Source organism: Lepidochelys kempii, chromosome 7 (assembly GCF_965140265.1).
Source record: "Lepidochelys kempii isolate rLepKem1 chromosome 7, rLepKem1.hap2, whole genome shotgun sequence".
Lineage (NCBI taxonomy): Eukaryota > Metazoa > Chordata > Testudines > Cheloniidae > Lepidochelys > Lepidochelys kempii.
In genome coordinates, this window is record NC_133262.1 from 22,892,076 (window position 1) to 22,918,460 (window position 26,385).

Below are 26,385 nucleotides of genomic sequence, written 5' to 3' on the forward strand. Positions count from 1 at the left end.
TACAAACGGAGAGATCTATTGCACGAAGGTCTAATGGAGAGAACTGGATTGCAAAAGAAAAGAAGCCAAATACTGGAAATCAGATGGAAAGGTCAGGATAATATAATGGATCCCAACACTAAACCAAACAGCTTAATGTGAGAGAGCCACAGGCAGTTTCAGGGTAAAACAATTTGATTGCACAGGACGTTATGTGTAAAATGCTTTGAGATCTCCAGACGGAAGCTGCCAGAGGAAGGGGAAGTGTTGAATAATTTGTGTTGCAGTCTCAGTCATTAGACAAAAGCCGTCCCTGAGGCAACTACCCTTTCATCTATCAACACCCACTTCCGCTGGGATCACGACAAGACATTAACCAGCTTACTGTGACTAACTTGGGAGGCAGTTGAGCTAATATTTGCATAAATAAAGAGAACATATGTACACACTGTATCTATTTTTGATTGTAATTCCTCTTCCCCTAACCCACCCATTCACTGTCATGTTTCTTCTTGGACTGTAAACTTTTCCAGGCAGGATCCCTGTCAATGGGACCATCATATTGACTGGAGTCTCTGGGCACTGCCACAATACAAGTAATATAATAAGAATTATTAAATAGGCTCATATAGTCCAAAGAGTTGCAGAATAGTGTCTACTGTCTTCAGATCTTTGTATCTTGCTTTCTGGAAAGTATAATTCAATTCTCATTGATTTAACTGAGAGCTATATTGAGCATGGGGTTGGCAGAGTCTGGGGATACAGTTAAACCAGCACCCCACACTTTTAGAAGTTCCCTGCTGATTTGAAAATTTCACACCTTTCTTTGAATCCCTCCACTCACTGGCTACTTTAAAAAAAAAAAAAAAGCCACAGCATACATAAGATACTTGTCTTCACTTTCCAGACCTTTGACAATCCCCATCGCCATCCCTTCCCACCTAAACCTTGTCATTCATTATCAAGATGTCAACCAACCTCCATTGCCCACTTGTTAAATTTTCACACAAGCACTGTCATGCTTTTCCCATTCTGCCTTCACACTTGGGAGGAGCTCCCCATAAACCTCTGCAAAACTAACTAATTATCTTCCCTTCAAATTGCTCCTTAAAACTCTCCCCTGCCACGAAGCCTACAAAAAATTTGACAATGGTTAGACTGCTGGTGCATTGAGCCCACTGCCTACCATGCTGACCCATACGGTCGCATTGTTTACACACACACACACACACACACACACACGGTCCTCTGGCCTAAGTCTTAATAAATACTTTTCTATCTGGAATCAATAAGTATTGAGCTCTCCACACCTCTGTGCTTAGGTCTGTGGCTTACATAGGTGCACACTCAAAGGTGTGACACTGTGCTACCTCTTCATCTTTCCAATGTTGTCTCCATCTTTCCATTTTCATTTTGTTTCCTGGGTTTTCTAATGGGAACATAGGCTTTATTATTAATAATAACAATAGTGTTTTCATCCGTAGATCTCAAAGCATTTTACAATACCAGGTCAGACAACAGCTACTTGCCTGAGAGGTTGAGAAATTTAGCAGACTTTGTATAACCTTGTTAACCCCCTGGTGGACCCCTGGCAGAGCTGTCACTATGGCATCTCTAACTGTTCCAATTCACTCTACTTTGCTTCAAGGAAATCTCATTTTATTGGTGACAGGTTTCAGAGTGGTAGCCGTGTTAGTCTGTATCAGCAAAAAAAAACCAAAAAAAACAGGGAGTCCTTGTGGCACCTTAGAGACTAACAAATTTATTTGGGCATAAGCTTTCATGGGCTAAAATCCACTTCATCGGATGCATGCAGTGGAAAATACGGTAGGAAGATATATGACGAGACTAATCAGTTAAGGAGGGCTATTATCAGCAGGAGAAAAAAAAACTTTTGTAGTGATAATCAGGATAGCCCATTTCAAACAGTTGACAAGAAGGTGCAGTTGACAAGAAGGTGTGAGTAAAAGTAGGGGGAAAATTAGCATGGGGAAATAGTTTTTATTTTGTGTAATGACCCATCCTTTCCCAGTCTTTATTCAAGCCTAATTTAATGGTGTCCAGTTTGCAAATTAATTCCAATTCTGCAGTTTCTCATTGGAGTCTAGTTTTGAAGTTTTTTTGTTGAAGAATTGCAACTTTTACGTCTGAAATTGAGTGACCAGGGAGGTTAAAGTATTCTCCGACTGGTTTTTGAATGTTATCATTCTTGACGTCTGATTTGTATCCATTTATTCTTTTGCGTAGAGATTGTCCGGTTTGGCCAATGTACATGGCAGAGGAGCACATGATGGTATATATCACATCGGTAGATGTGCAGGTGAATGAGCCTCTTATGATGTGGCTGATGTGATTAGGTCCTATGATGCTGTCCCTTGAATAGATATGTGGACAGAGTTGGCAACGGGCTTTGTTGCAAGGATAGGTTCCTGGGTTAGTATTTTTGTTGTGTGGTTGCTGGTGAGTATTTGCTTTAGGTTGGGAGGCTGTATGTAATCGAGGACTGGCCTGTGAGAGTGAGGGATTGTCCTTAAGGATAGGTTGTAGTTCCTTGACGATGCGCTGGAGAGGTTTTAGTTGGGGGCTGAAGGTGATGGCTAGTGGTGTTCTGTTACTTTCTTTGTTGGGCCTGTCCTGGAGTAGATGACTTTTGGGTATTCTTCTGGCTCCGTCAATCTGTTTCTTCACTTCAGCAGGTGGGTATTGTAGTATTAAGAACGCTTGATAGAGATCTTGTAGGTGTTTGTCTCTGTCTGAGGGATTGGAGCAAATGTGGTTGTATCTTAGAGCTTGGCTGTAGACAATGGGATCGTGTGATGTGGTCTGGATGAAAGCTGGAGGCATGTAGGTAAGTATAGCGGTCAGGAGGTTTTTGATATAGTGTGGTGTTTATGTGACCATCGCTTATTAGCACTGTAGTGTCCAGGAAGAGAATCTCTTGTGAGGACTGGTCCAGGCTGAGGTCGATGCTGGGATGAAAATTGTTGAAATCATGGTGGAATTCCTCAAGGGCTTCTTTTCCATGGTCCAGATGATGAAGATGTCATCAGTGTAGCGCAAGTAGAGTAGGGGCGTTAGGAGATGAGAGCTGAGGAAGCGTTGTTCTAAGTCAGCCATAAAAATGTTGGCATACTGTGAGGCCATGTGGGAACCCATAGCAGTGCCACTGACTTGAAGGTATACATTGTCCCCAAATGTGAAATAGTTTTGGGTGAGGACAAAGTCACAAAGTTCAGCCACCAGGTTTGCCGTGACATTATCACGGATACTGTTCCTGACGGCTTGTAGTCCATCTTTGTGTGGAATGTTGGTGTAGAGGGCTTCTACATCCATAGTGGCCAGGATGGTGTTTTCTGGAAGATCACCAATGGATTGTAAATTAATGGAAGTCAGTGGTGTCTCGAAGATAGCTAGGACTGCTGGTAGCGTAGGGCCTGAGGAGAGAGTCTACATAGCTGGACATCCCTGCTGTCAGGGTGCCAATGCCTGAGATGATGGGTCATCCAGGATTTCCAGGTTTATGGATCTTGGGTAGCAGATAGAATACCCCTGGTAGTGGTTCTAGGGGTGTGTCTGTGTAGATTTGTTCCTGTGCTTTTTCAGAGAGTTTCTTGAGCAAATGGTATAGTTTCTTTTGGTAGCCCTCAGTGGGATCAAAGGGTAATGGCTTGTAGAAAGTGGTGTTGGAGAGCTGCCTAGCGGCCTCTCGTTCATATTCTGACCTATTCATGATCATCACAGCACCTCCTTTGTCAGCCTTTTTGATTATGATGTCAGAGTTGTTCCTGAGACTGTGGATGGCGTTGTGTTCTGCACAGCTGAGGTTATGGGGCATGTGATGCTGCTTTTCCACAATTTCAGCCCGTGCACATCGGCGAAAGCACTCTATGTAGAAGTCCAGACTGTTGTTTCGACCTTCAGGTGGAGTCCATGTAGGATCCTTCTTTTTGTAGTGTTGGCAGGAAGGTTTCTGTGGATTTGTGTGATGTTCAGAGGTATGTTAGAAATATTCCTTGAATTGGAGACGTCGAAAGTAGGATTCCAGGTCACCGCAGAAATGTAACATGTTTGTGGGGGTGGAGGGGCAGAAGGAGAGGCCACAAGATAGGACAGTCGACTCTTCTGCCAGGCTAAGAGTATAGCTGGATAGATTAACAATATTGTTGGGTGAGTTAAGGGAACCACTGTTGTGGCCCCTTGTAACATGTAGTAGTTTAGATAGTTTAGTGTCCTTTTTCCTTTGTAGAGAAGCAAAGTGTGTGTTGTAAATGGCTTGTCTAGTTTTTGTAAAGTCCAGTCACGAGGAAGTTTGTGTGGAAGTATTTTCCACTGCATGCATCCAATGAACTGGGTTTAGTCCATGAAAGCTTATGCCCAAATAAATTTGTTCGTCTCTAAGGTGCCACAAGTACTTATCGGTTTTTTTCATTTTACTGGAATATTTTAGCACTGGTGGAAGGTGCTGACTTGATGATCCTGGAGACTGTAGCCCTATATCCACAAGACAGGAGAGTTCAGTCTCCTTGGCTCATTCAATCCTTGCCATCTGCTGGGACTGCCAAAAATGAAGGTCAGTTAGTATAATCCTGGTGGTAGTGGATTTTGTTGGTCACCATTCCACTAGGACAGTGGTTCTCAAACTTTTGTACTGGTGACCCCTTTCACATAGCAAACCTCTGCGTGTGTCTCCCCCCTTATAAATTAAAAACACTTTTAAATATATTTAACACCATTATAAATGCTGGGAGGCAAAGTGGGATTTTGGGTGGAGGCTGACAGCTCATGACCCTCCATGTAATAACCTCGTGACCCCCAGTTTGAGAATCCCTGCACTAGGAATTAGACTGATTTCACAAAACTCATCTCACTCAAGCCAGCAGGCAGTTAGATGGTAAAAAACAGCCTTTAGCTGGATTCATACCAGCAGATGGGTGTGAAGGGTTCCCTACCCTTCTCAATCCCATGGAGCTTCCCAATATGTAGTCTCACCTGGGGCGGACAAGCCTGGATCCAAACATTTGGGCCATTTCAAAACTAGCCACTGATCTTAGCTGCCCAACCTGAGCCACACAAGGGCCTGATTTCCTGAGCATCCGGAGCGCCCATGGATTTTATTCAGTCATCTCTGAAAATCTGGCACAATGTGTCTGAAGTTGGGTACCTGTAAAAACTTGTTGGGTACTTGTGGACACTTGGAAAAGTGCGGGCATGGGTCTGTCTCCTCGGGAAATGCCACTTGCTCACCCCATCCATCTGTCCCGTGCCTGAAATAAAGTGCCACCTTGTGGTGAGACCAACGCACTGCAAATTTAAATTCCCTTGATCTTTGACAGGTTTCAGGGTAGCAGCCGTGTTAGTCTGTCTTTGCAAAAAGAAAAGGAGGACTTGTGGCACCTTAGAGACTAACCAATTTATTTGAGCATGAGCTTTGGTGAGCTACAACTCATCCGATGAAGTGGGCTGTAGCTCACGAAAGCTCATGCTCAAATAAATTGGTTAGTCTCTAAGGTGCCACAAGTCCTCCTTTTCTTTTTGCCTTGATCTTTGGTTTTCTTGTTTATCCATCACCCCCGGGGAAAATATTTCACACTTGCCATCAGGTCACCCTATACCTAGCACCCATCTCCCCTCAGTCCCCCTAGCTCCTCCCACCCTGGCCAGCCCCCCAATCCTCCCTGGCCAGCCACCATCTCCTCCCACCCAATCCAAACCCCCATCCCTTCCCAGTCCCCCCACCCCATCTCCTCCCACACACCCCAACCCCCCTTCCCAGTCCCCCTACCCCATCTTCCACCCATCCCAGCCCCTCCCCCCCAGCCCCTCGGCCAGCCCCCATCTCCTCCCACCCAGCCCAAGGCCCGTCCCGTAGCGCCCTGACACCTTCCCTAATCCCACGCGTCTCTCGCCTCGTCACAGCATTCTGATGAATATTCATGAGCAGCTCGTTAATTATTCATGAGGTTTCGCGGGCTTTTGCCGACCACGTGAGGTTGCTTTTTTGCGCGCGGGAGTCCAGCCGGTAGAGGAAGCTGCAGCAGGGATGGCGGTGAGTGCCGGGGCCCGGCCGTGGATGACCCTTGGGAGCTGGGGTCTGGGTAGGGGGTGACCCCCGGGGCCTTGAAATTCCCTCCACCCCTCCGGTGGCTGGACTCTGCATGGGGGCGGGGCCCCCTGGGGCACGGAACCCTCCCCCCCCCCGGTGCCCTGGGCTCTGCATGGGGGAGGGGCCCCCTGGGGCACGGAACCCTTCCCCCCCCCCCGGTGCCCTGGGCTCTGCATGGGGGCGGGGCCCCCTGGGGCACGGAACCCTTCCCCCCCCCCCCGGTGCCCTGGGCTCTGCATGGGGGAGGGGCCCCCTGGGGCACGGAACCCTTCCCCCCCCCCCCGGTGCCCTGGGCTCTGCATGGGGGAGGGGCCCCCTGGGGCACGGAACCCTTCCCCCCCCCCCCGGTGCCCTGGGCTCTGCATGGGGGAGGGGCCCCCTGGGGCACGGAACCCTCCCCCCCCCGGTGCCCTGGGCTCTGCATGGGGGAGGGGCCCCCTGGGGCACGGAACCCTCCCCCCCCCGGTGCCCTGGGCTCTGCATGGGGGAGGGGCCCCCTGGGGCACGGAACCCTCCCCCCCCGGTGCTCTGGGCTCTGCATGGGGGAGGGGCCCCCTGGGGCACGGAACCCTTCCCCCCCCCGTGCCCTGGGCTCTGCATGGGGGCGGGGCCCCCTGGGGCACGGAACCCTTCCCCCCCCCGTGCCCTGGGCTCTCCATGGGGGCGGGGCCCCCTGGGGCACGGAACCCTTCCCCCCCCCGGTGCCCTGGGCTCTGCATGGGGGCGGGGCCCCCTGGGGCACGGAACCCTTCCCCCCCCCGGTGCCCTGGGCTCTGCATGGGGGCGGGGCCCCCTGGGGCACGGAACCCTTCCCCCCCCCCGGTGCCCTGGGCTCTGCATGGGGGCGGGGCCCCCTGGGGCACGGAACCCTTCCCCCCCCCCCCCGGTGCCCTGGGCTCTGCATGGGGGCGGGGCCCCCTGGGGCACGGAACCCTTCCCCCCCCCCCCCGGTGCCCTGGGCTCTGCATGGGGGAGGGGCCCCCTGGGGCACGGAACCCTCCCCCCCCCCCCCCCGGTGCCCTGGGCTCTGCATGGGGGCGGGGCCCCCTGGGGCACGGAACCCTCCCCCCCCGGTGCCCTGGGCTCTGCATGGGGGCGGGGCCCCCTGGGGCACGGAACCCTTCCCCCCCCCCGGTGCCCTGGGCTCTGCATGGGGGCGGGGCCCCCTGGGGCACGGAACCCTTCCCCCCCCCCCGGTGCCCTGGGCTCTGCATGGGGGCGGGGCCCCCTGGGGCACGGAACCCTCCCCCCCCCGGTGCCCTGGGCTCTGCATGGGGGCGGGGCCCCCTGGGGCACGGAACCCTTCCCCCCCCCGGTGCCCTGGGCTCTGCATGGGGGCGGGGCCCCCTGGGGCACGGAACCCTTCCCCCCCCCCCCGGTGCCCTGGGCTCTGCATGGGGGCGGGGCCCCCTGGGGCACGGAACCCTCCCCCCCCCCCGGTGCCCTGGGCTCTGCATGGGGGCGGGGCCCCCTGGGGCACGGAACCCTCCCCCCCCCCGGTGCCCTGGGCTCTGCATGGGGGCGGGGCCCCCTGGGGCACGGAACCCTCCCTCCCCCCCCGGTGCCCTGGGCTCTGCATGGGGGCGGGGCCTCCTGGGGCACGGAACCCTCCACCCCCGTGCCCTGGGCTCTCCATGGGGGAGGAGGCCCCTAAAGGTGGTGTGTCTCTCCTGTCGCGCACAGCATGATCTGCCCAACGGGTAATTTGAAGATTATTTTAATTCTTTCCCCTGGGGGAGATGGTGTCTCCCTTCCCAGACCTGTTCTGGCGCTATGGGGCCTGTTGGGAGGGTAGTCCCATGGGGCATTAAGCATCCCTTCCCTCTTACCTAGTTCTGTGGCCCCTGCATTGGGGAGAGAGGGAAGACCTTTGCATGCTCTGTGGGACAGTCTGTTCTTCTGCTGGCCTCTAACATGACTCTGCCTTTCCTGCAGGATTCCTCCGAGTCCCAGAATGTGGCCACAAGCCCTGCCCGTAGCTCTCGGCGAGATGCCTTCACTTCCAGCCCGGGCAGAGACCTGCCTCCTTTTGAGGATGAGTCAGAGGGGCTGCTGGGGACCGAGGGGCTCCCCGAAGAGGAGGAGGAGGATGGGGAAGAGCTGATTGGGGATGGAATGGAAAGGTAGGGAGCGTGCAGCAGTTAGGCGATGATGTGAGAAGCCTCCTGGGGTTGTTCTGTGCAGGCAGCGCCTTGGTAAAGGGACAGTACGTTTGCCTTTCATCTCTGGACACAGGTTCAGATTCTTCTCATGGGTGTTAGGGAGATAACTCATTGTCTTCAGCCTGGTCCTCGTTTGTGCACCCTTCAGAATAGCCCTTTATAGCTCAGCATGTTAAAACTATACAGATGTTTCTAAAGGCATCATCAGTGCCATGGGGTGTGTCTGCTGAAGAGAAGCCTGGGATGGGAACAGCAGAAGGGCTGCACAGCACTGGTGAGGGGTATGGACAGGTGCCCAAGACTAGGATAGCAGGGGAGTGAGGAGCATTGGGTGAGCTGCGGGGGTGAACTTGTGCAGTTCCTGCCTGGACTGTGTCTCGCTCAGATCACGCAGGGGAGCATGAAACTCGCAACTCTACTTCTTAAGCAAAAACTGTTCATTCTACAAGTATTGGAACCTTTACAACTGGATTTAAAAAGAAACCTCACCTACCCCAGGTCCAATAACAAACCAGGGAGCTGTGTGGTACAGAGACTGTTAGTCTAGGTTTGTATATTGGTATTCGTTACCATAGTATTGGAGCGTCTGCCATTGGTAACGTGGAATTGTAAAATTCTCTCTGTTTTGCTGGCTCTTTCTGACACCACCTTGCCCCAAACAGTAAAGTGGCTGGGAAAACGCTGTAATTTGGCTGATTTGAACGGCGAAGGTGATTAAGCTAGATCTGTGTGTGTGTAGGGACTACCGCCCGATTCCAGAGCTGGATGTCTACGAACCTGAGGGCCTGGCCTTGGATGATGAGGATGTGGAGGAACTGACCGCCAGCCAGAGGGAGGCGGCGGAACAGGCCATGAGGCAGCGGGACCGTGAGCTGGATCGTGGCCTGGGACGCATGAGGAGGGGGCTGCTTTACGGTACGTGTCGATGAGATTTTTAAAAGTGGTTGTCTGTAACCTGCCCTTTCGGGAGAAGCTAATCTCTCTCCCGCTGCGTCAAGTTGTTTGCTCAGCCTGAATAGCCTGACCGCTGTAGGAGCTCCACAGCCTGCTGAATAGCTAGGTTTTGAGGGGCCTGTGCAGCAGTGGGCTCACCTGAATTCCCCCCTACATAGTCCTTTTGTGGTGGGTACTTCGGGAGCTCTGGGAGTAGCGATATTAGCCTGGTGCACTTGATGTGGCTGCTGCTGAGCCACGGCTCCCAGGCCCATATTGGGATTTGGGCTCATGCCTGGTAAGTGCTGGGCCAACTGCTGTTCTCCTGTTTATGGAGACTTCAAACCCATCTTTGATGGGCTGGTCCCTTTAGAGGAAGGATAATTATTAACCCTGATGTCCAGTCCAGTCCCCCTTTTCTCTCTCTCTGGACACAGGTTCTGATGTCAACCTCTGTGTACAGTTTTTGGGGTCCACATAGAGCTCTTGCTTTTGCCTCCATAATCTCTGAAAAGCCAGTGTCTAAACCATCTCTCTGTAACTTGCTCTTGGTACCTAAAGCTTGTGGGCTGCTGTAGACCAGAGCTTGGTTTGGGATGGAGAATAAAGATAACGTGGCGAATTACAGACCATCGGTCATCTTAACTTCAGTACCTGGAAAGATAATGAAATAAATAATTAAGCAATCAATTTGCTAACACCTAGAAGATAGCAAGGTGATAAGTAATAGTCAGCATGGATTTGTCAAGAACAAATTGTGTCAAACCAACTTAATAGCTTTCTTTGACAAGGTAACAAGCCTTGTGGATAGGGGGAAGGGGTAGACGTGGTATATCTTCACTTCAGTAAGGCTTTTGATACTGTCTCGCATAACTTTCTCATAAATAAACTAGGGAAATGCAACCTAGATGGAGTTACTATAAGGTTGATGCATAACTGGTTGGAAAACTGTTCCCAGAGAGTAGTTATCCGGTTCACAGTCAAGCTGGAAGGGCATAATGAGTGGAGTCCTGCAGGGATCAGTTCTGGGTCTGGTTCTGTTCAATATCTTCATCAATGACTTAGATAATGGCATAGAGAGTATACTTATAAAGTTTGCGGACGATACCAAGCTGGGAGGGGTTGCAAGTGGTTTGAAGGATAGGATTAAAATTCAAAATGATCAGGACAAACTGGAGAAATGGTCTGAAGTAAATAGGATGGAATTCAGTAAGGACAAATCTGAAGTACTCCACTTAGGAAGGAACAATCAGTTGCACACATACAAAATGGGAAATGAGTGCCCAGGAAGGAATACTGCAGAAGGGATCTGGGGGTCATAGTGGATCACAAGCTCAATTTGAGTCGACAGTGTAACGTTGTTGCAAAAAAAATCAAACATTCTGGGATGTTTTAGCAGGAGTGTTGTAAGCAAGATACGAGAAGTAATTCTTCCGCTCTACTCCATGCTGATTAGGCCTCAGCTGGAGTACAGTGTCCAGTTCTGGGCACCACATTTTGGGAAAGATGTGAACGAATTGGGTAGAGTCCAGAGAAGAGCAAGAAAAATGAATAAAGGTCTAAAAAACGTGACCTATGAGGGAAGACTGAAAAAATTGGGCTAGTTTAGTCTGGAGAAGAGAAGACTGAGGGGGGACATAAGTTTTCGTGTACGTAAAAGATTGTTACAAGGAGGAGGGAGAAAAATTGTTCTATTTAACTTCTGAGGATAGGACAAGAAGCAATGGGCTTAAATTGCATCAAGGGCAGTTTAGGTTGGACATTAGGAAAAACTTCCTAGCTGTCAGGATAGTTAAGCATTGGAATAAATTGCCTGGGAAGATTGTGGAATCTCCGTCATTGGAGATTTTTAAGAGTAGGTTAGACAAACACCTGTCAGGGATGGTCTAGATCAGTGGTGAGCAACATGCGGCACGGGGCCCATCAGGGTAATCCGCTGGCGGGCTGTGAGACTGTTTGTTTACATTGACCGTCAGCAGGCAGCTCCCAGTGGCCACAGTTTGCCGTTCTGGGCCAATGGGAGCTGTGGCCAGCGGGCCGCAGGTTGCCCACCACTGGTCTAGATAATACTTACTCCTGCCTTGAGTGCCAGGGACTGGGAAGACCTTTTGAGCCCCTTTCAGTTCTACAATTCTATGATTCTGTGGTGGTAGAATAGAGCTTAGTTTGGTCTGGCTATGTGTTGGGAACTTCTGACCATGCTTACAAAGACATTATGGTCCATTCATTATATATGTAGGGAGTGGGGCAGGGAGGTGTAGCGAATAGGATGTCCACTCTGAGTGACCTCTCTTTTTCTTTCAACTGTCAGATAGTGATGATGAAGATGAGGATCGTCCTTCCCGGAAGAGGCGGTTGGCGGAACGGTCTGCAGATGGGGCAGAGGAGGAGGATGAAGACATGATTGAGAGCATTGAGAATCTGGAAGACATGAAGGGACATTCAGTAAGGGAGTGGGTGTCTATGGCGGCTCCCCGGCTTGAGATCTACCACCGCTTCAAAAACTTTCTGAAGACCCATGTGGATGACCATGGGCACAATGTGTTCAAAGAGAGGATCAGTGACATGTGCAAAGGTATGGCTGACTGTGGGGCGGGTGGGAACGGCAGATGAGCAGACCCACCTGGATATTTTTTTTGTAGTAGAACACAATTCTTCCTCCTTGGCTGTGGCACTCTACAGCGGTCTGTTCCATATGTCCTCTTCCTCTCCTGTCTACCCCAAATGCTGAATGAGCTTTTTCAGGGGCTTTTTTGCTTTTAATGGAGATGGCTGAATAACGCAGAACTTGGCTACAAACTTTACTGTAACTTCTTAATTCGTGCCCCTTTTGTGTTCACTTTCCACTGTGCAGCTGAATTCTGCCAGCAGGAAGTGCTGCACAGGAGTGCAGATTGGAAGCTTACAGGCTCCAATACAAGATGAAGAAGAATTTTACATTTGTTTCTTGGCATCATTTGCACCAGGAACCAGATCATTCAAACAGGGAACAGAAACTGTGTCATATGACTTAGGAGATCAGTCTCCCTCAGCAGTGCAGCCTAGAATTTATAGTAGCGAGCCATAAATGCTGGTGACTGATCTTGAAGAAGAAAAAGAATAGTTGGCCAACCGAAAAGGCAAAATTAATTGAATCTGTTAAGAGTGGTTTGTGTAGGTGTTATTAGTTTAACCCCATTGTGCTAGGTTATGTACAAATACAGGAAAAAAGCAAAATGTCGGTCCCTGCCCCATAAAGCTTACATGACGCACAAATTTTGGGGTCCGTTATCTAGCACAACATCTCAGGAGCTAGTATTTGCTGATTTAGTTTTTTGGAGGTGGTTGGATGACCAGGCATTGTGGCGAGGCCATTCAGTCTTGAAAACATTGCACTGGGTTTCTGTGCTTTTTGGGAAGCTTCCATGTTCTTTGTCAACTCAGCAATCAGAAATGTGGTACTAGTGAGAAGAGATGCAGTAGAACATTGGCTACAGGAGAATACTGACTACAGATGAAATCCACCCTACTTGTTCCCCCTATAGAGAACAGAGAGAGCCTGGTGGTGAACTATGAAGATCTGGCTGCCCGGGAGCATGTCCTTGCCTACTTCCTGCCAGAGGCCCCAGCTGAAATGCTGAAGATCTTCGACGAAGCAGCCAAGGAAGTGGTGCTGGCCATGTACCCCAAATACGACCGGATTGCTCAGGAAATCCATGTCCGTATCTCGCATCTGCCTCTGGTAGAAGAGCTGCGGTCACTCCGGTAGGTAGTGGAGTTGGTATTGATGATGGCCGGTCCTGTGAGGGCCTTTGGACCACGTGTTTGGGATGGTCAGGCTTGCTGGAGTTACAGTGACTAAAGTTCTGTGTGAGAAAATAGGAACTCTGGGATATGCTGGGGGAAGGATGCCAGCAGATCCAGCCTGTCTCGGTAGGGTGATGGGCTCTGCTATTAAAGTAACCCAGTTGCTCAAGGATAATGTTTCTGATTCCCCAAAAGATAAATCACAAACCTGTGAGAATAGACTCACTGATAAGTGTTCCCCACTGGGTATCATACCAGCTGTGCATGCTGCAAGGAGACTGTGGCAGGTCCTTCTGCCTTCCCTGGAGCCTGCCAGTGTCTTCTCTTCTCTCTTTAGGCAGCTTCACTTGAACCAGCTGATCCGAACCAGCGGTGTAGTGACGAGCTGCACAGGGGTCCTGCCTCAGCTCAGCATGGTCAAGTACAACTGTAGCAAGTGCAGCTTCATCCTGGGGCCCTTCTTCCAGTCCCAGAACCAGGAGGTGAAGCCCGGCTCCTGCCCAGAGTGTCAGTCGGTTGGCCCCTTTGAAATCAACATGGAAGAGGTAAAATTTAAACCCTTTATACAATGTTAACACGTCTCCTGCAGTGGTGCCTGCTTCTCACCTTTGTCCAATAAGGAACTGGATTGATGACAGGTCTGGTCCCTGGATCTAGACCCAGTTAACTCTGGGCCTGAGAGTCCTTTATCTGTTTGGCTGGTGTAAGGGCATGTCTGATACTATGTTGACCCCTGCAGTATGTAGATACCTGAAGGTGCTGCAGGGTTGCAAACACTGAGCCTTCCAAACCACCCTCCTCTCCTCATTGTATGGCATGGGGATCTGAGCCACAGAGTCACTGCAAGATAATAGCAGAACCACTAACTCAAAGCTCCTGGCTCCCAGTCATTGACCTAACCACTATACCATGCTCTTCCCTACAAGCTGGGTGGTCTTTACCCAAGTGATTCAGCAGTGAAGCCAGGAGTTGGATGGGTAAATACTACTAACCTCTCCCTCATGCAGGTGGGTGCTGGAGAGTGAAATACTTTTGTCGGGGCAACACGGCAGAAGCTTCTGCCATTTCCAGGGCTGTCTATCCAGGGGACTGCCTCTAGCCCTAAAGCTACTTCTAATCAATCCCCAGCCAATCCTGGCCCCCGCTCTTTACCCAGGGCCTAGTAAAGTCTAAACTAACTGCTCTAGCACTGTCCCTGGCCTCGTCTGCAAAGGCCCTTTGAAAAGCACCCGTGCAGGCTCTGAGGGTGTCTGACTCATTGTGCAACTCACGTTTGTTATCACAGACTGTCTACCAGAACTACCAGCGCATCAAAATCCAGGAGAGCCCTGGGAAGGTGGCAGCTGGCAGGCTCCCTCGCTCTAAGGATGCCATTCTCCTTGCTGACTTGGTCGACAGCTGCAAACCAGGGGATGAGATTGTAAGTTCGTTAGGGTGAGCATGGCACAGTTAAACTTATTCTCAGCCTTGTGGGGGCATTGTGAGGACCTGGACTGTCACTTCTGTGTGTGTATGTGGGGAGGGGTGAAATTAGGGGCTGTCTTAGCTCCAAGACATGTCAGATTAGGCTTGAAAGTCATGTTTCCAGTGTCTTGAGAATGGAGCATTAGTAGGAGGAGACAGTCTCGTGCCATGTACATTGGTATTTTCCTGCTACCTAGACATTAACCTGCCATATCCCTTTCTGTGCTTTCTAGGAGCTAACAGGAATCTATCACAACAACTACGATGGCTCACTGAACACAGCCAATGGATTCCCAGTATTTGCAACAGTGATCATGGCAAATCACATTGCCAAGAAGGACAACAAGGTGGCAGTTGGGGAACTGACTGATGAGGACATGAAGGTTCTCATAGGCCTGTCTAAGGATGAGCAAATTGGGGAGAAAGTGAGTCTGCTTGAAACATTTCTCCTCCTGGCATCTAGTTGTCTGCATGAGTCCAGATCAGAGAATGGAGTTAAACTGCGTGATATTACAGTGGGACATCTCAAGTTAGAGGGACACCATCAGCTCAAAAATCAGCTTGTCTCTGAAAATGTCTTGCCCCCTGTAGTACTAAGATGGCTGTCAACGAGAGTGAGAAACTGAAGTGGGGTGGATGAGACACTTAGTTTGCTTCGTACATTTTTTGTCAGCACTTCATGTAGGAGCAACTTCACCATTCCTCCTGGATAGTCAGTTCCCATCTTGTTTGTACAAGCCTTTCACACCACAACAGGGATAAAATAGAAAAAGGTGACTGGGGAAGCCACCAGACTTGACAGAGAGACTCCACAGGGGCAATTCTGAAACTACATTGATGCCAGCTGATGGGTGTCTCCCTGAAGCAGTGGCTGCCTGGTGGAGAACAAGATCTAGCAGAAACAAGATCTAGCTCCAATGTTCTGTGTCTCATCTCCTGTCTTTCTCGCCTTTCTTTCGAAAAGAGCGAGAGTCTAAAACAAGCATCTTCCCCCTTAAAACATTCTGTCCCTGCGCCTTATTAATAGAGGGTTGTGATTTCAGGTTGGCAAGGAATAAGACTGGCTTAAACTGTTCAGTTAGCAACCCTGTAACCTGCCAAGATCTGAGTTGATACACTAAAGGACGTAGAGCCAGATTAAGGATGTCTTGAGCACCCATAGGCAGGAAGAGTATAATGTGGTGGGTTCAGATCCTTTAGCAAGGATGAGATCTCGGTCATCTCTATTCTGTCTTTAATTGCAGAGTCTGATGTTTGTAACTTTACTTCCACTGGGTGGAGCTGATACATCTATAAAGCCAGAGTTTGGGAAATAAAACTTCAGTTCTTTGTCCAAAAAAGACGTACGTTTGAAATCAGTAGTGACCAATATCCAACATTTTGACAGAACTTGTCTTGATTGGGCATGCAAAAAACCAATTGCCTGTAATCTAAATACTTGGTCTTGAGCCGTTAATCTGCACAGCAGATCTTCCAATCTTAGTTATTCCTGCTGATAATTGTCAAATATTAACGTATCATTTAAACAGGCTTCAGCCAGAATCAGGATCTCTAACTCAGAACACAAAGTAACAAATGCAGTCTCTTGGCTGTATTTAGTGCCAAGTATGAATGTAGTGGTAATAGCGAATCCTGCACTGGATTGCACAATGTGTCCTGCTCATCAACACTGGGCTATCCTAGAACCTCTGGAGTGTATCGGTCATATTATTGCATTGATGAGACGTTCCTCTCTATATAATAAAGGAATCATTGATGTCAGCAGGGTGACTTCAAGCACTGATTAGAATAGCCGTGTAGCTAATGAGTCTTGCTGCTTTTCATGCTAAATGTTGAATACAATGGGCCACTGAAAACTCCTCTGCCTTTCCTTTCAGATCTTTGCCAGCATCGCTCCATCTATTTATGGGCATGAAGACATCAAGAGAGGCCTGGCCCTTGCCCTGTTTGGTGGTGAACCCAAAAACCCTGGTAGGTGTGTTGTCAGTTGTATTCAGTGTGTGATTCCAGCCCTGTTTCTACTGGTGCAGTGAAGGCAGTTAGGAATTATCTTTGTAATGTGACTTCTGGGTAAGAAGATCAGGAGTAAAAAAGTAAGGGTGTGAATAGAACTAGGAACATAAGTTCCAGTCTACAGGAGTAAAAATACATGGACTGAAGATGAGGTCCCGGCTCTGAAGAGCTAGAATTTAGGCCTCTTGCATTCTGGGCTTAACATATCTCTGCCCCTAGCATTCTGGGTTTAGTGTCCTTGTGCAAATCTGATGCCTGGGGAATCCTCACTGCTTCCTCGTTGTGTACAAAGTGTCTTATTTCAACTGGGGGAAGAAATGCAACATCACAAACCTACATATAAAAGAACCAGGTTCCACAAGGGGAGTGCCGAGAGCCCCTGGGCTAGCAATATGTAGAGCTTGGTGACCCTGGATCTCTTGCAGATTTATTTGGGTGGATTTTTGTACTTGTGTAACTCCATTGGTGAGTGAATTGGGACCCCCCTGAAATGTTCACAACTCAAATTCACACTGAAGGGGGTGGGGGATAGGAGGAGAAGAGGGAGGCAGAAGGAATTGATCTTTAAACAAGACTTCCTGGCTTTTGCTCAGGAAGTAGTGTCCTGAGTGCTAATGGACCCACCTGCACATTCCTGGTCCAAGGGAAACCGTGAGATTTCACAGTTCTTGCCAAACGCTAACAAAACATGAGAACACCCAACGCTGTATTTCTTAAGCTTCCCTGTCAAACACACTCACCCCTTCTTAGTGCTCTTTTCCTTTCGATTACATACTGCTCCATTAGAGAAAAGTAGCTTTTATATACTTTAACAATGATACTGCCCTCTAAGTCCTCTCCTATTTCTGACCTGGCTGTAGGTGGCAAACACAAAGTCCGTGGTGATATCAATGTCTTGCTTTGCGGAGATCCGGGTACAGCCAAATCTCAGTTCCTCAAGTATGTGGAGAAGGTGTCCAGCAGAGCCATCTTCACCACTGGCCAGGGTGCTTCTGCTGTTGGTCTGACTGCCTATGTCCAGAGGCACCCAGTCAGCAGAGAGTGGACCCTGGAGGCAGGGGCGCTGGTGCTGGCAGACAGGGGTGTCTGCTTGATCGATGAGTTTGACAAGGTGAGTACTGACTTCATCTACGCAGTAAGGCAGAGCTAATGGGGTGTGGGTTAGGGGCTCTCTTGGCTGAGGAGTTCAGTGGCTCATGACTGTTTTCCCCCACCAGTGTTTTGTCTGTTGCTTGTGGGAGAGAATGACCCAGGCTGGTGTAGATGCCCTTTGTTAGTCCCCGGCTAGGCTCACAATGCAGTTCATGTGTGTGTGATGCTCAGGAAAGTTATCAAAGTACCCCTCATGCAGTGCCTCCCTTTCCCCCTCGCTTCAGCCCTGACCTGGAGGGATGAAGGGAGCTCAGACTGTCTCCCATTCTTTCTTTGATCTCTGGGGCTAACGAGTGACCATTCTGGTGGCGTGGTGCCAGTGTATTTAAGAACTGCATGGAGACACCATTTCCCATAGGCCACTGAGACCACATGAGGTGGTGTGAGCTATTACTTGCTACTGAGCTGGGCCAGATTTGAATGGGTCCCCTAAGAGCAAGTGAAAGTAAAATTTGCCACCACAGTCGGATAGAGGGGGCTGGCCTGAATCCAAGCCATCTGCTGAGCCCCCACAGGTCCAGCAGCAGGTAGGTAAGGAATGAATGTGAGTGTATAAGGGCAGTTCGTAGCAGTGAAGGAAGCAGATGCCTCCTGTTCTTGAAATATCTGTGCCCCCTAACCTGGGGCTCATGGATCCACCCTACATCCTCTCCTGCCCAAGGAAATGTTAAAACGAGTTTATCAGCTCTGTACAAGCTCTTGCGGAGTGGGTGGGGACTGGTGACTTTTTTTTTTCCCCTCTCCCTCCCTCCCTGCTGCAACCCTAGCCACACACACCTAGTGTAGGCTCATAGAAGTTGGACCATGAGGCCCTGTGTAACGTGTTCCTTCACACTTGGCCTCTTACACTGATGCCCACTATCCTGCAGGAGGGTATGTTAAAGTCTTTGCTTTCTCCTAGATGAATGACCAGGACAGGACCAGCATCCACGAAGCCATGGAGCAGCAAAGCATCTCCATCTCGAAGGCTGGCATAGTCACCTCTCTGCAGGCCCGTTGCACAATTATTGCTGCTGCCAACCCTATAGGTAAGTACCTGGGGACCAGGAGAGCAGGGGGTCTCTGTCTCAGACGCATGGTATCAGTTCTGCAGTCACCAGAACTACTGCACTGCCTCTTTATGTACCTCCGGTCTCCAGACCCTCTAACCCTGTTACGACACATGCAGTCTGGAGGCAGAAACCAAACCCACAGGAACAAGGTTATGATGCAGGGTCTCTCGGGGAGAGCACATGAGCTCGTTTGACCATGAGGGCATCCGTCTGTGACGCAGGTGGGCGCTATGACCCGTCGCTGACTTTCTCGGAGAACGTGGATCTGACAGAGCCCATCATCTCCCGATTCGATATCCTGTGTGTGGTGAGAGACACGGTGGATCCAGTTCAGGTACGAGCCAAAGGGTGACCCACTGCTTAGCAGTGGTGGGGGGTGCCACTGCCCACGCTGACAGGGAGCTGGTCAGGTGCTGACACCTGCCACGCTGCGAGAGCACTGAAGTGGTGGGAAGGGGAGCATGGGGCAGAGCTACCCCTTGCCTTGGTGCTCTTGCCAAATGAAACCCCTTAAGCCTCAGCAAGTCGGTGACTACAGGCTGCTGGGGGCCCCAACCTCCACCCCTAAGACTTGCCTCGTTCCAGCTACATGCCTTTCATCCAATTCCTTGAATGCCTCTGTCTCCATTTCACCCTGGGGCCAGTCAAGTGGCTAACTCCTTGAATTGGCCTTTCAGGGCATGTAGAGGATTGCACCACACCCCTTCTCTTGAGGCAAGAGAGCTTCATCCTCCTTCCCCCCCCCATTCTCCATCAAGAGGCGACAACATCTCCCAGCATCATCTACAGCCTTACTCAAACCTAGGTGTCTATCAGGGCTGTGTACAGCCCCATCCTTCACGTTGTGAGATCTCCTGTGACTGTTTCTGCTCCTGGGGCATTTTACCTCCTGCATAGTGAGGATTTCCACCCCACCCCACCCTACAAAAGAATGACATTGCTTCTATAAATGTGACATGTCCCTATCATGGCACAGTCTCCACCCGGCGACTGGCTGAGATTCCCATTTGGAACCAGTGTACATGGCTCCAACATGCACTGGGATCATTGTTGAATGCCATGAAGCCCCTGCTCCCCTTTTCCAAAGACTGAGTGTGACTCTTCAAGCCTTTGCCAGCCTCGGTGATGGAGTGGGAATCAGTCTGGGTCCCCTTGTCTGAGTACAACCATTGGCCGACTGCACACCTATCCCCAAGCTTCTGTCTGTCTGCAGCACACAGCTGCTTGGTAGAATTCAGCTGCAGAAGCAGCAATGGCTGCAGTGCCTGTTACTCCTACCATTGTCCTGCAGGACGAGATGCTAGCCCGGTTTGTCGTGGGAAGCCACATCAAACACCACCCTGGCAGCAAAGACGTAGAGAATGGAGATGCCCAGGAGATTATCCTCCCTAACACCTATGGCGTGGATCCCATCCCCCAAGAGATCCTGAAGAAATACATCATCTATGCCAAGGAGAAGGTCCACCCTAAGCTAAACCAAATGGACCAAGACAAGGTGGCCCGGATGTACAGTGATCTCCGGAAGGAGTCCATGGTGAGTAGACTTAAATAAAGGGCTTTGTGGGGAAGTGGGAGTGAGCTACCTGGATCAGGAGTGGACTACCCCAAGATCTTCCTACTAGTTCATGTTGTGTCCATCACCATAGTATCTGGGTATGAAGCTCTAGGTCACCTCACCATAAGGGGTGGACTGAGTCCAATATTGTAGAGACACCTGGTAAATAAGTGGTTCTGCCTCACCTGAATGTAAAGGTTAGTAGCGAGGTTTTTTATGCCACAGGTCTAATACGTTCTGCTCCACCTTGCTCTCTGGTAGGAATCCATGGAGATATCTTAGATATATTGGCTTTGTTGCTGTGGAATCCCATGTTCCTGCCATGTCTTTTTGGATTTCCTTTGAGGCGGTCACATTCTCCGCCTTCACCCCTGGGGGCTGAGGGAAGTGGTGTGGCAGCAGGCGAGCTCTGCAGTGTTTTCCCATTGTGACTATGGACTCCTCCCGAGGGATCCTGGATCTTCCTCTTCTCAGTTGAATCTGATGGGACCTCAAGGAGTTTCGTGGACCTTGGGAAAATTTAGTTTAATGTCTGGCTTCATCCGTTTTTCGTTTTTCTTTTTTTTTTAATTTCCCTACTAAGAATTGGGAGAGGGGGAATAACCCTTTCGCGCCTCTCATCGTAAATAAGCAAGATAAGGGGCAAAAACCCCTTCATAGCACACGTTTAAGTGAATTAACGGTATTGCCTGTTGCCCATAAGTATCAATTGCCTTTCTCCATATTGCACTATGCCCGCCAGCAGGTGGTGTGGTTTCCTTGGCTTCTGAAGCTCCTTGGTCATGAAGGTTCATGACCAGTCACCTACAGTAGGTAGCCTTGCATCTCAAACAGACATGCATGGGATGAGAAGGGCCTGTGTAAAGAGCCTGGTCTCCTATCTCTCATGTTCTGTGTGCCCTTGTAATATTGTCCCTCCCCTTGTTCCATAGGCCACTGGCAGCATCCCCATCACGGTGCGTCACATCGAGTCCATGATCCGCATGGCCGAGGCCCACGCCCGCATTCACCTGCGGGACTATGTGGTGGAGGACGACGTCAACATGGCTATCAGGGTGATGCTGGAGAGCTTCATTGACACTCAGAAGTTCAGCGTCATGAGGAGCATGCGGAAGGTGTGTGGGAAGGAGCTCATGGGTTGGAGTCACTTAACCAGCTAGACTAAGGCTCCATCTGAACTGACTGGGTTGGAAACCAGTTTGGTTTGGACAGTGGCTAAAACACTGATCTTTACCTCTGACCCCAGTGCGAGCAGGGCCTTAGTGAGCAGCTCCGTGTTACTCTGCAGGGATCTGGGGAAGCTACAATGTCTGAAAACAGCCCAAGCTGTAGCCAGCGCTTTAAGCTGCTTTATGGTACAGTCCTTCTGCCTGCTCTGGAAAGGTTAAAAGGGCTTATACTGCCTCCATAGAACAAACCCATCTTGGGGTTTAGCATTGATGTACAGGGCATCTTGGGGGATGGAGAGGATATAGCTATTCTGGGCTAGCAAAATGGCCCATAGAAGACTGTAACAAGCATGTGTAATTTAGAGCACCCCGGGCCTGTTCTACACTGTGCCCAGGTTGGAACCAGATTTAGAGAAGTGTTAAAAAGTTATCTTAAAGGAGACATGTATGATCCAGCCTCTGTGTACCAGGAGCATTGTGCTGCCTCATTCTCCTCTTTCCCTCTCCTCCCTTCGTGCTTTGGCACTGGGCTCTGATCCTGTTGTTACGAGCTTAATGGTGACCAAACAGAAGTAGGCGATTGTACAAGCTCCTTTGTTGCAGCTTGGGCGGCGTGCGTGTGTGTGTGTGTGTGTGTGTGTGTGTGTGTGTGTGTGTGGGAAGGTAAGGGGCTGCACCCTGGTCACTCTGGTTTTAATGTGCAAGTGTCTATGCTTTTTTCTAAGAGCCAAAGACTCTGGCTTTGAATTATGCTCTGCTTTTGGCTGGCTGCTCAGCTCAGTTGGCTCAGCTCAAGTTACTGCTTGGGTCTGTGAGACTCCTGGCTGCTTTCTTGGCTGCGGGCTGTGATCAGCAAGTTTTAAGCTTGGGCGGTCACTGTGAAACCTGTAGAATTTGGGGCCATATATAGACTATGCTTCTATATAGACCTTTCTCCCAAGGGCAGGCCCTCCCCCAAAAGCTCTGTCTTTCAGCCTTTGGGGAACATCAGGGTTGGTTCCTAAGCCTGTGGGAGTATCCTATATCGCAAGATCAGAGAGCACCTGATGGAGGTTCCTCAGCCTGGTTAAAGTAAATATGTTCACCCTTTGGATTCTGTAAATGCCTCCTGAGCCACTAACATGGCTGGCAAAGGCCTGTGTTCCAAAGGTTAGTCAGAACCCTGAAGGAGGGTGTGAAATGGAAATGAATGTTTTTGTTTTTCACTTGACAGCTTAAGCCTCACCGTCCCACACAGTATGTCTACATTACAAGCGCTACAGCTGCAGCTATGCCACTGTAGTGTAGATATTTCCTACGTTACCAAAAGGGGGGTTTCCCATCAATGTAGATAATGTACCTCTCCAAGAGGTATTAAATAGGTCAACAGAAGAATTCTTCTGTCTACACCAGGGATTAGGTTGAGCTAACCACGGCCCTCGAAGAGAAGTTTTTCACATCCCTGATGGGTGTAGCTAAGTCAATGTAATTGTTAAGTGTAGACCAGCTGTTACACTTGCGTCCTGCGTGCAGATCCTAGATTGTGTGGCCCTCTGGCTCTAACCCTCTTGGCTCTTCCTTTGCTTCCCAGACCTTTTCCCGTTACCTGGCTTTCAGACGAGACAACAACGAGCTCTTGCTGTTTATTCTGAAACAGCTTGTGGCAGAACAGGTGATGTATCAGAGGAACCGCTACGGGGCCCAGCAGGACACCATTGAAGTGCCAGAGAAAGATCTGGTGGATAAGGTATGGGATAGGTTCTGTGCACTGCACTCTGCCCAGTGGGACTGACTGCTCCATGATTCGGACCCTTTCCTTCCCTCTACTCTTCGATCCTTGGGCTCTCCCTTAACCTTCAGTGCTAATGGTCTACAGTTCTCCTTGCTGTATGTAAAAGGAGATGCTTGTGATACCAGAGAGGAGCAAGAAACCAGCTGTTCCAGCCCTAGCAGACTGTGAGTTGGGATGCTTATTTTGAAGAGCCTTCTCTAGGGTACTCTGTTACCACTCTCAATCTGCCCTAGGGTCATAGCTGCCTTTAAAGGGACGCTGTCAGACTAATAATGTTTTTGAAAACGTCCTTGCCTGAGTTGCTGCACCAGAAGAAGGTGGCATTCAACGTAAGCCATTTTAAATGAAGTTTTTAGCTTTCAGTCTGTCTCTTGCCTCTTTGCTTTTCTCCCATCTGGGTAATAGAATAGTGGCTTTCACTTATTCCTAATCAGGTTTGTCTTCTGGTTCTCGTGTGCTAGTCTAGTGCTGCAGTGTTCGGACAGCAGAGCCCAAGGAGTTTAGTCTGGACAATGAGCTGACAGGTTGGGAAAAACAAGTGATTATACAAGCAGTGATCAGTAAAGATCAAACCTATTCCTGTCCTCCCTCCCCTCCACCCCACCAGTCACTGAATGTTTACGGCTTCCCTGTCTGCCTGTAAGCTTTTTTAAAGAAAACTGAACTGTTGGCCCTCACGGGGGAGGTCTCTGAACAGTGCATGGCACCAGTAGAGTATCAAATTTCCCATTCCTTCCTTCCTTTACTTCTTGGTCCCTGTCATGGAACATGCCTAATAACTGTACCTCTTTCAAATGTCAGGTCCACCAGAGTGGTTTGTGAATTCAGCCACTCTTATTTGAGAAGGCTCTTGTGCAGATCAGAAATTCCAGTGTAACTTGGTGCATGCTGCATATGATGGGTCTCCACTTTCTCTAGTTACAGTTGCATTGTAGATCCAATGGAAGTAAAGGGCAGGCAGGTGCTGAGCTAGCATCTTCCATGCAGCTCTCCTCAGTCCTGACCTGCTGCAAGCCTGGGCCTCTGCTGAGCAGAAACTGCTCATTTTCATGAATGGTGTGAGCCCTCTGCAGTGGAAAGTCCTTTTCCGAAATGAGCATTAAGATCTCCCTCTGTTCTCTTCTCCCAGGCTCGCCAGATCAACATTCACACCCTCTCTGCCTTCTACGACAGCGAACTGTTCAAGATGAACAAGTTCAGCCGCGAGGTGAAACGGAAAGTGATCGTCCAGCAGTTCTAAGGACCATGGCAGAGCATTTAACAACCCGCAAGGGAGAGGAGAAGTTGGCATGTGTCCCACCCAAGAATGCAACCACAAATAGGAGAATTGGAGGACTCAGCCATTCCCTTCTTGCTTTGTGCCTTATGGATTAAGGGAGTGCCTTAGGAGTGCTGAGCTGCAGAAGGACTTGTAAATAGAACAGAGTTAAATAGGTAAAAGCCTAGCTAAGTCTGTCTGTTAGCAGCTTTGGTATCTCTTTTTTGTCTCTTAGCTGAACCTGATAGGTGAGAATTGCTGGTGGTGACATGGGCTGGATGTTTTATACCCTCCCCACTTCCTCCATGCTGAGCTCTGGCTTGAGGTTCCCCCTGAAGACACAGCTGGAGCAGTACCAGCAGAAGGGCGTTCCTTCGCTGGCAGACACGTTCCAGTGAGATCACCATAGCCTTCAGCCTCCTTCTGTTTCTGGTTACTGCCTAACAAATAGCAATCAGGACTGGTGTGTGGAGATGGAGAGAAACTGGCCTCCCGGGCTGAATCCCTTGGGTCTGACAGTTGATGTTTCCCTTGGCCCCTTCATGGGGTGACCTTGTGCTTGGGCTCAGCAGGAGGGGCTTGGCGAGACTTTAACATGGCACATAGAACATGAACGTTTCAAACATTAGAGCTGTTTAAGTGGTTATTGGCAAAGGGAAGGGGCTGGTATTGCATCTGTCTTGCATGGGGGCAATGTCCATAGTCCCCAGTGGGTTGTTAAATGCCTTGGTGGGTGGCACATTCTGCCCTAGGTAGGGGTGTGGGTCAGAACTGGAAGAAGCAGCAGAACCTAAGCTATATTGTGGGCTTAGGAATGAAGCATCACCCCCCCCGCCAGTCCTAAAGCAACTCAGCTTGTACAGAACGCTGGCTGGCGAGCCTGTCTTCAGTGCAAAGTGTTTCCGTGTCCTTAAGGGCAAAGTCAGTTGAGACCCCACAGATGTGAGAGCTGTGGTGGCGAGAACCCCAGGAGGACAACATGAAGAAAGAAATCTGTTGGGGGGACGGATGGGTCTGAACACGTTCCTGTGTCATACCTGCTTTTTGTATATTAGACTGTGAGTCTCTTGCTCTTTTACTGTGTGTTTAAATACATGTGTTTTGAATATGCCTGTGTTCGTATTCCTCTGGGAATTTTCCCCCACTGCTGTAAGGAAGTATAAGCATGACTGAGCGGCTTGCCTGCTCTCATCCTTTGTCTTGCTGTGTGTCTGCTCCACCATTCAAAATGGAGGCTCACAGGGAGAGGGAGAAGCCATTTTATCTCCTGGGGTTTGATATCCTGGCCCTGGTTTTGCACTTCTTGCACTTACCAGGTAACTGTCGCTGTCGGGAGGAGTGGGAACGGATTGGGCACCTATTGAAGCGCTGGGGATGGGCGGGTGGGGAACAGACTGGGCATGCAGTAGTTTTCTCTGGGCTATTCAGCATTTCCTCACGGTGATGAGACAATAGGAGATTGCTGCACAGGGCAAGGGGAATGATAGACGCTCTACCATTTCTGCCTGAGGCCAGTAGTGGCTGGGCCTGTGAATGATATCTGGGTCTGTGGACTTTTTCTGGTTTCTATAGTGTGTGTGGGTCTGATGGCCAGGCCAGGCCCAATCACTGTTCTGAACCACCCAAGCCCTTGTTGGGTTCCACTGGATCTCCGTATTCTCCTGTGAAGCGCACTGTGACCGTGGCCTTAAACTGCAGCACTGTAACCCCAGTTCCCTTCCTTTTTAATACACTGCCTCCATGTCAATCTGCAGTCGTGGCTGAGTGGCTGCTACTTACATTTCACTGTGGCACAGCCCTGAACCATGTCCAAGAGCCGTTCAGCTAGTTGGTTTTAAATGCAATTTGCCTGGCTGGTGTAGAACAGCCTCAAACCTGGGTTTAGACTGCCCCCACCTACTCTAGAACGTGACTTGGAAATGGCCGTACCTGCCGTGTGGGGTCCAAGCAAACTCCTTGGTGTTTAGGTGCCTTTCACAGAACTTGTC

At 49.9% G+C, this 26,385-nt stretch overlaps 1 protein-coding gene across 1 annotated transcript; it reads left to right on the forward strand.

Annotated features, from left to right (window-relative positions):
• The first annotated feature begins 5,977 nt into the window (after positions 1-5,977).
• Positions 5,978-25,529, forward strand: MCM2 (minichromosome maintenance complex component 2). The gene is made up of 16 exons (XM_073351362.1): positions 5,978-6,025; positions 8,018-8,205; positions 8,984-9,159; positions 11,489-11,752; positions 12,702-12,921; positions 13,301-13,508; positions 14,249-14,383; positions 14,661-14,852; positions 16,305-16,398; positions 17,301-17,551; positions 18,494-18,620; positions 18,866-18,978; positions 19,936-20,178; positions 21,132-21,314; positions 22,939-23,094; positions 24,269-25,529. The coding sequence occupies exons 1-16, from the start codon at positions 6,020-6,022 to the stop codon at positions 24,377-24,379; spliced, it is 2,667 nt and encodes an 888-aa protein (XP_073207463.1). The 5' UTR covers positions 5,978-6,019; the 3' UTR covers positions 24,380-25,529.
• The last annotated feature ends 856 nt before the right edge of the window (positions 25,530-26,385 follow it).

What these genes read in the sequence shown, in the direction of transcription:
- MCM2 (XM_073351362.1), top strand. An exon ending in ATGAGCAAATTGGGGAGAAA is followed by an intron (nt 14,853 to 16,304) that starts GTGAGTCTGCTT and finishes CTTTCCTTTCAG; the next exon opens with ATCTTTGCCAGCATCGCTCC. An exon ending in ACACGGTGGATCCAGTTCAG is followed by an intron (nt 18,979 to 19,935) that starts GTACGAGCCAAA and finishes ATTGTCCTGCAG; the next exon opens with GACGAGATGCTAGCCCGGTT.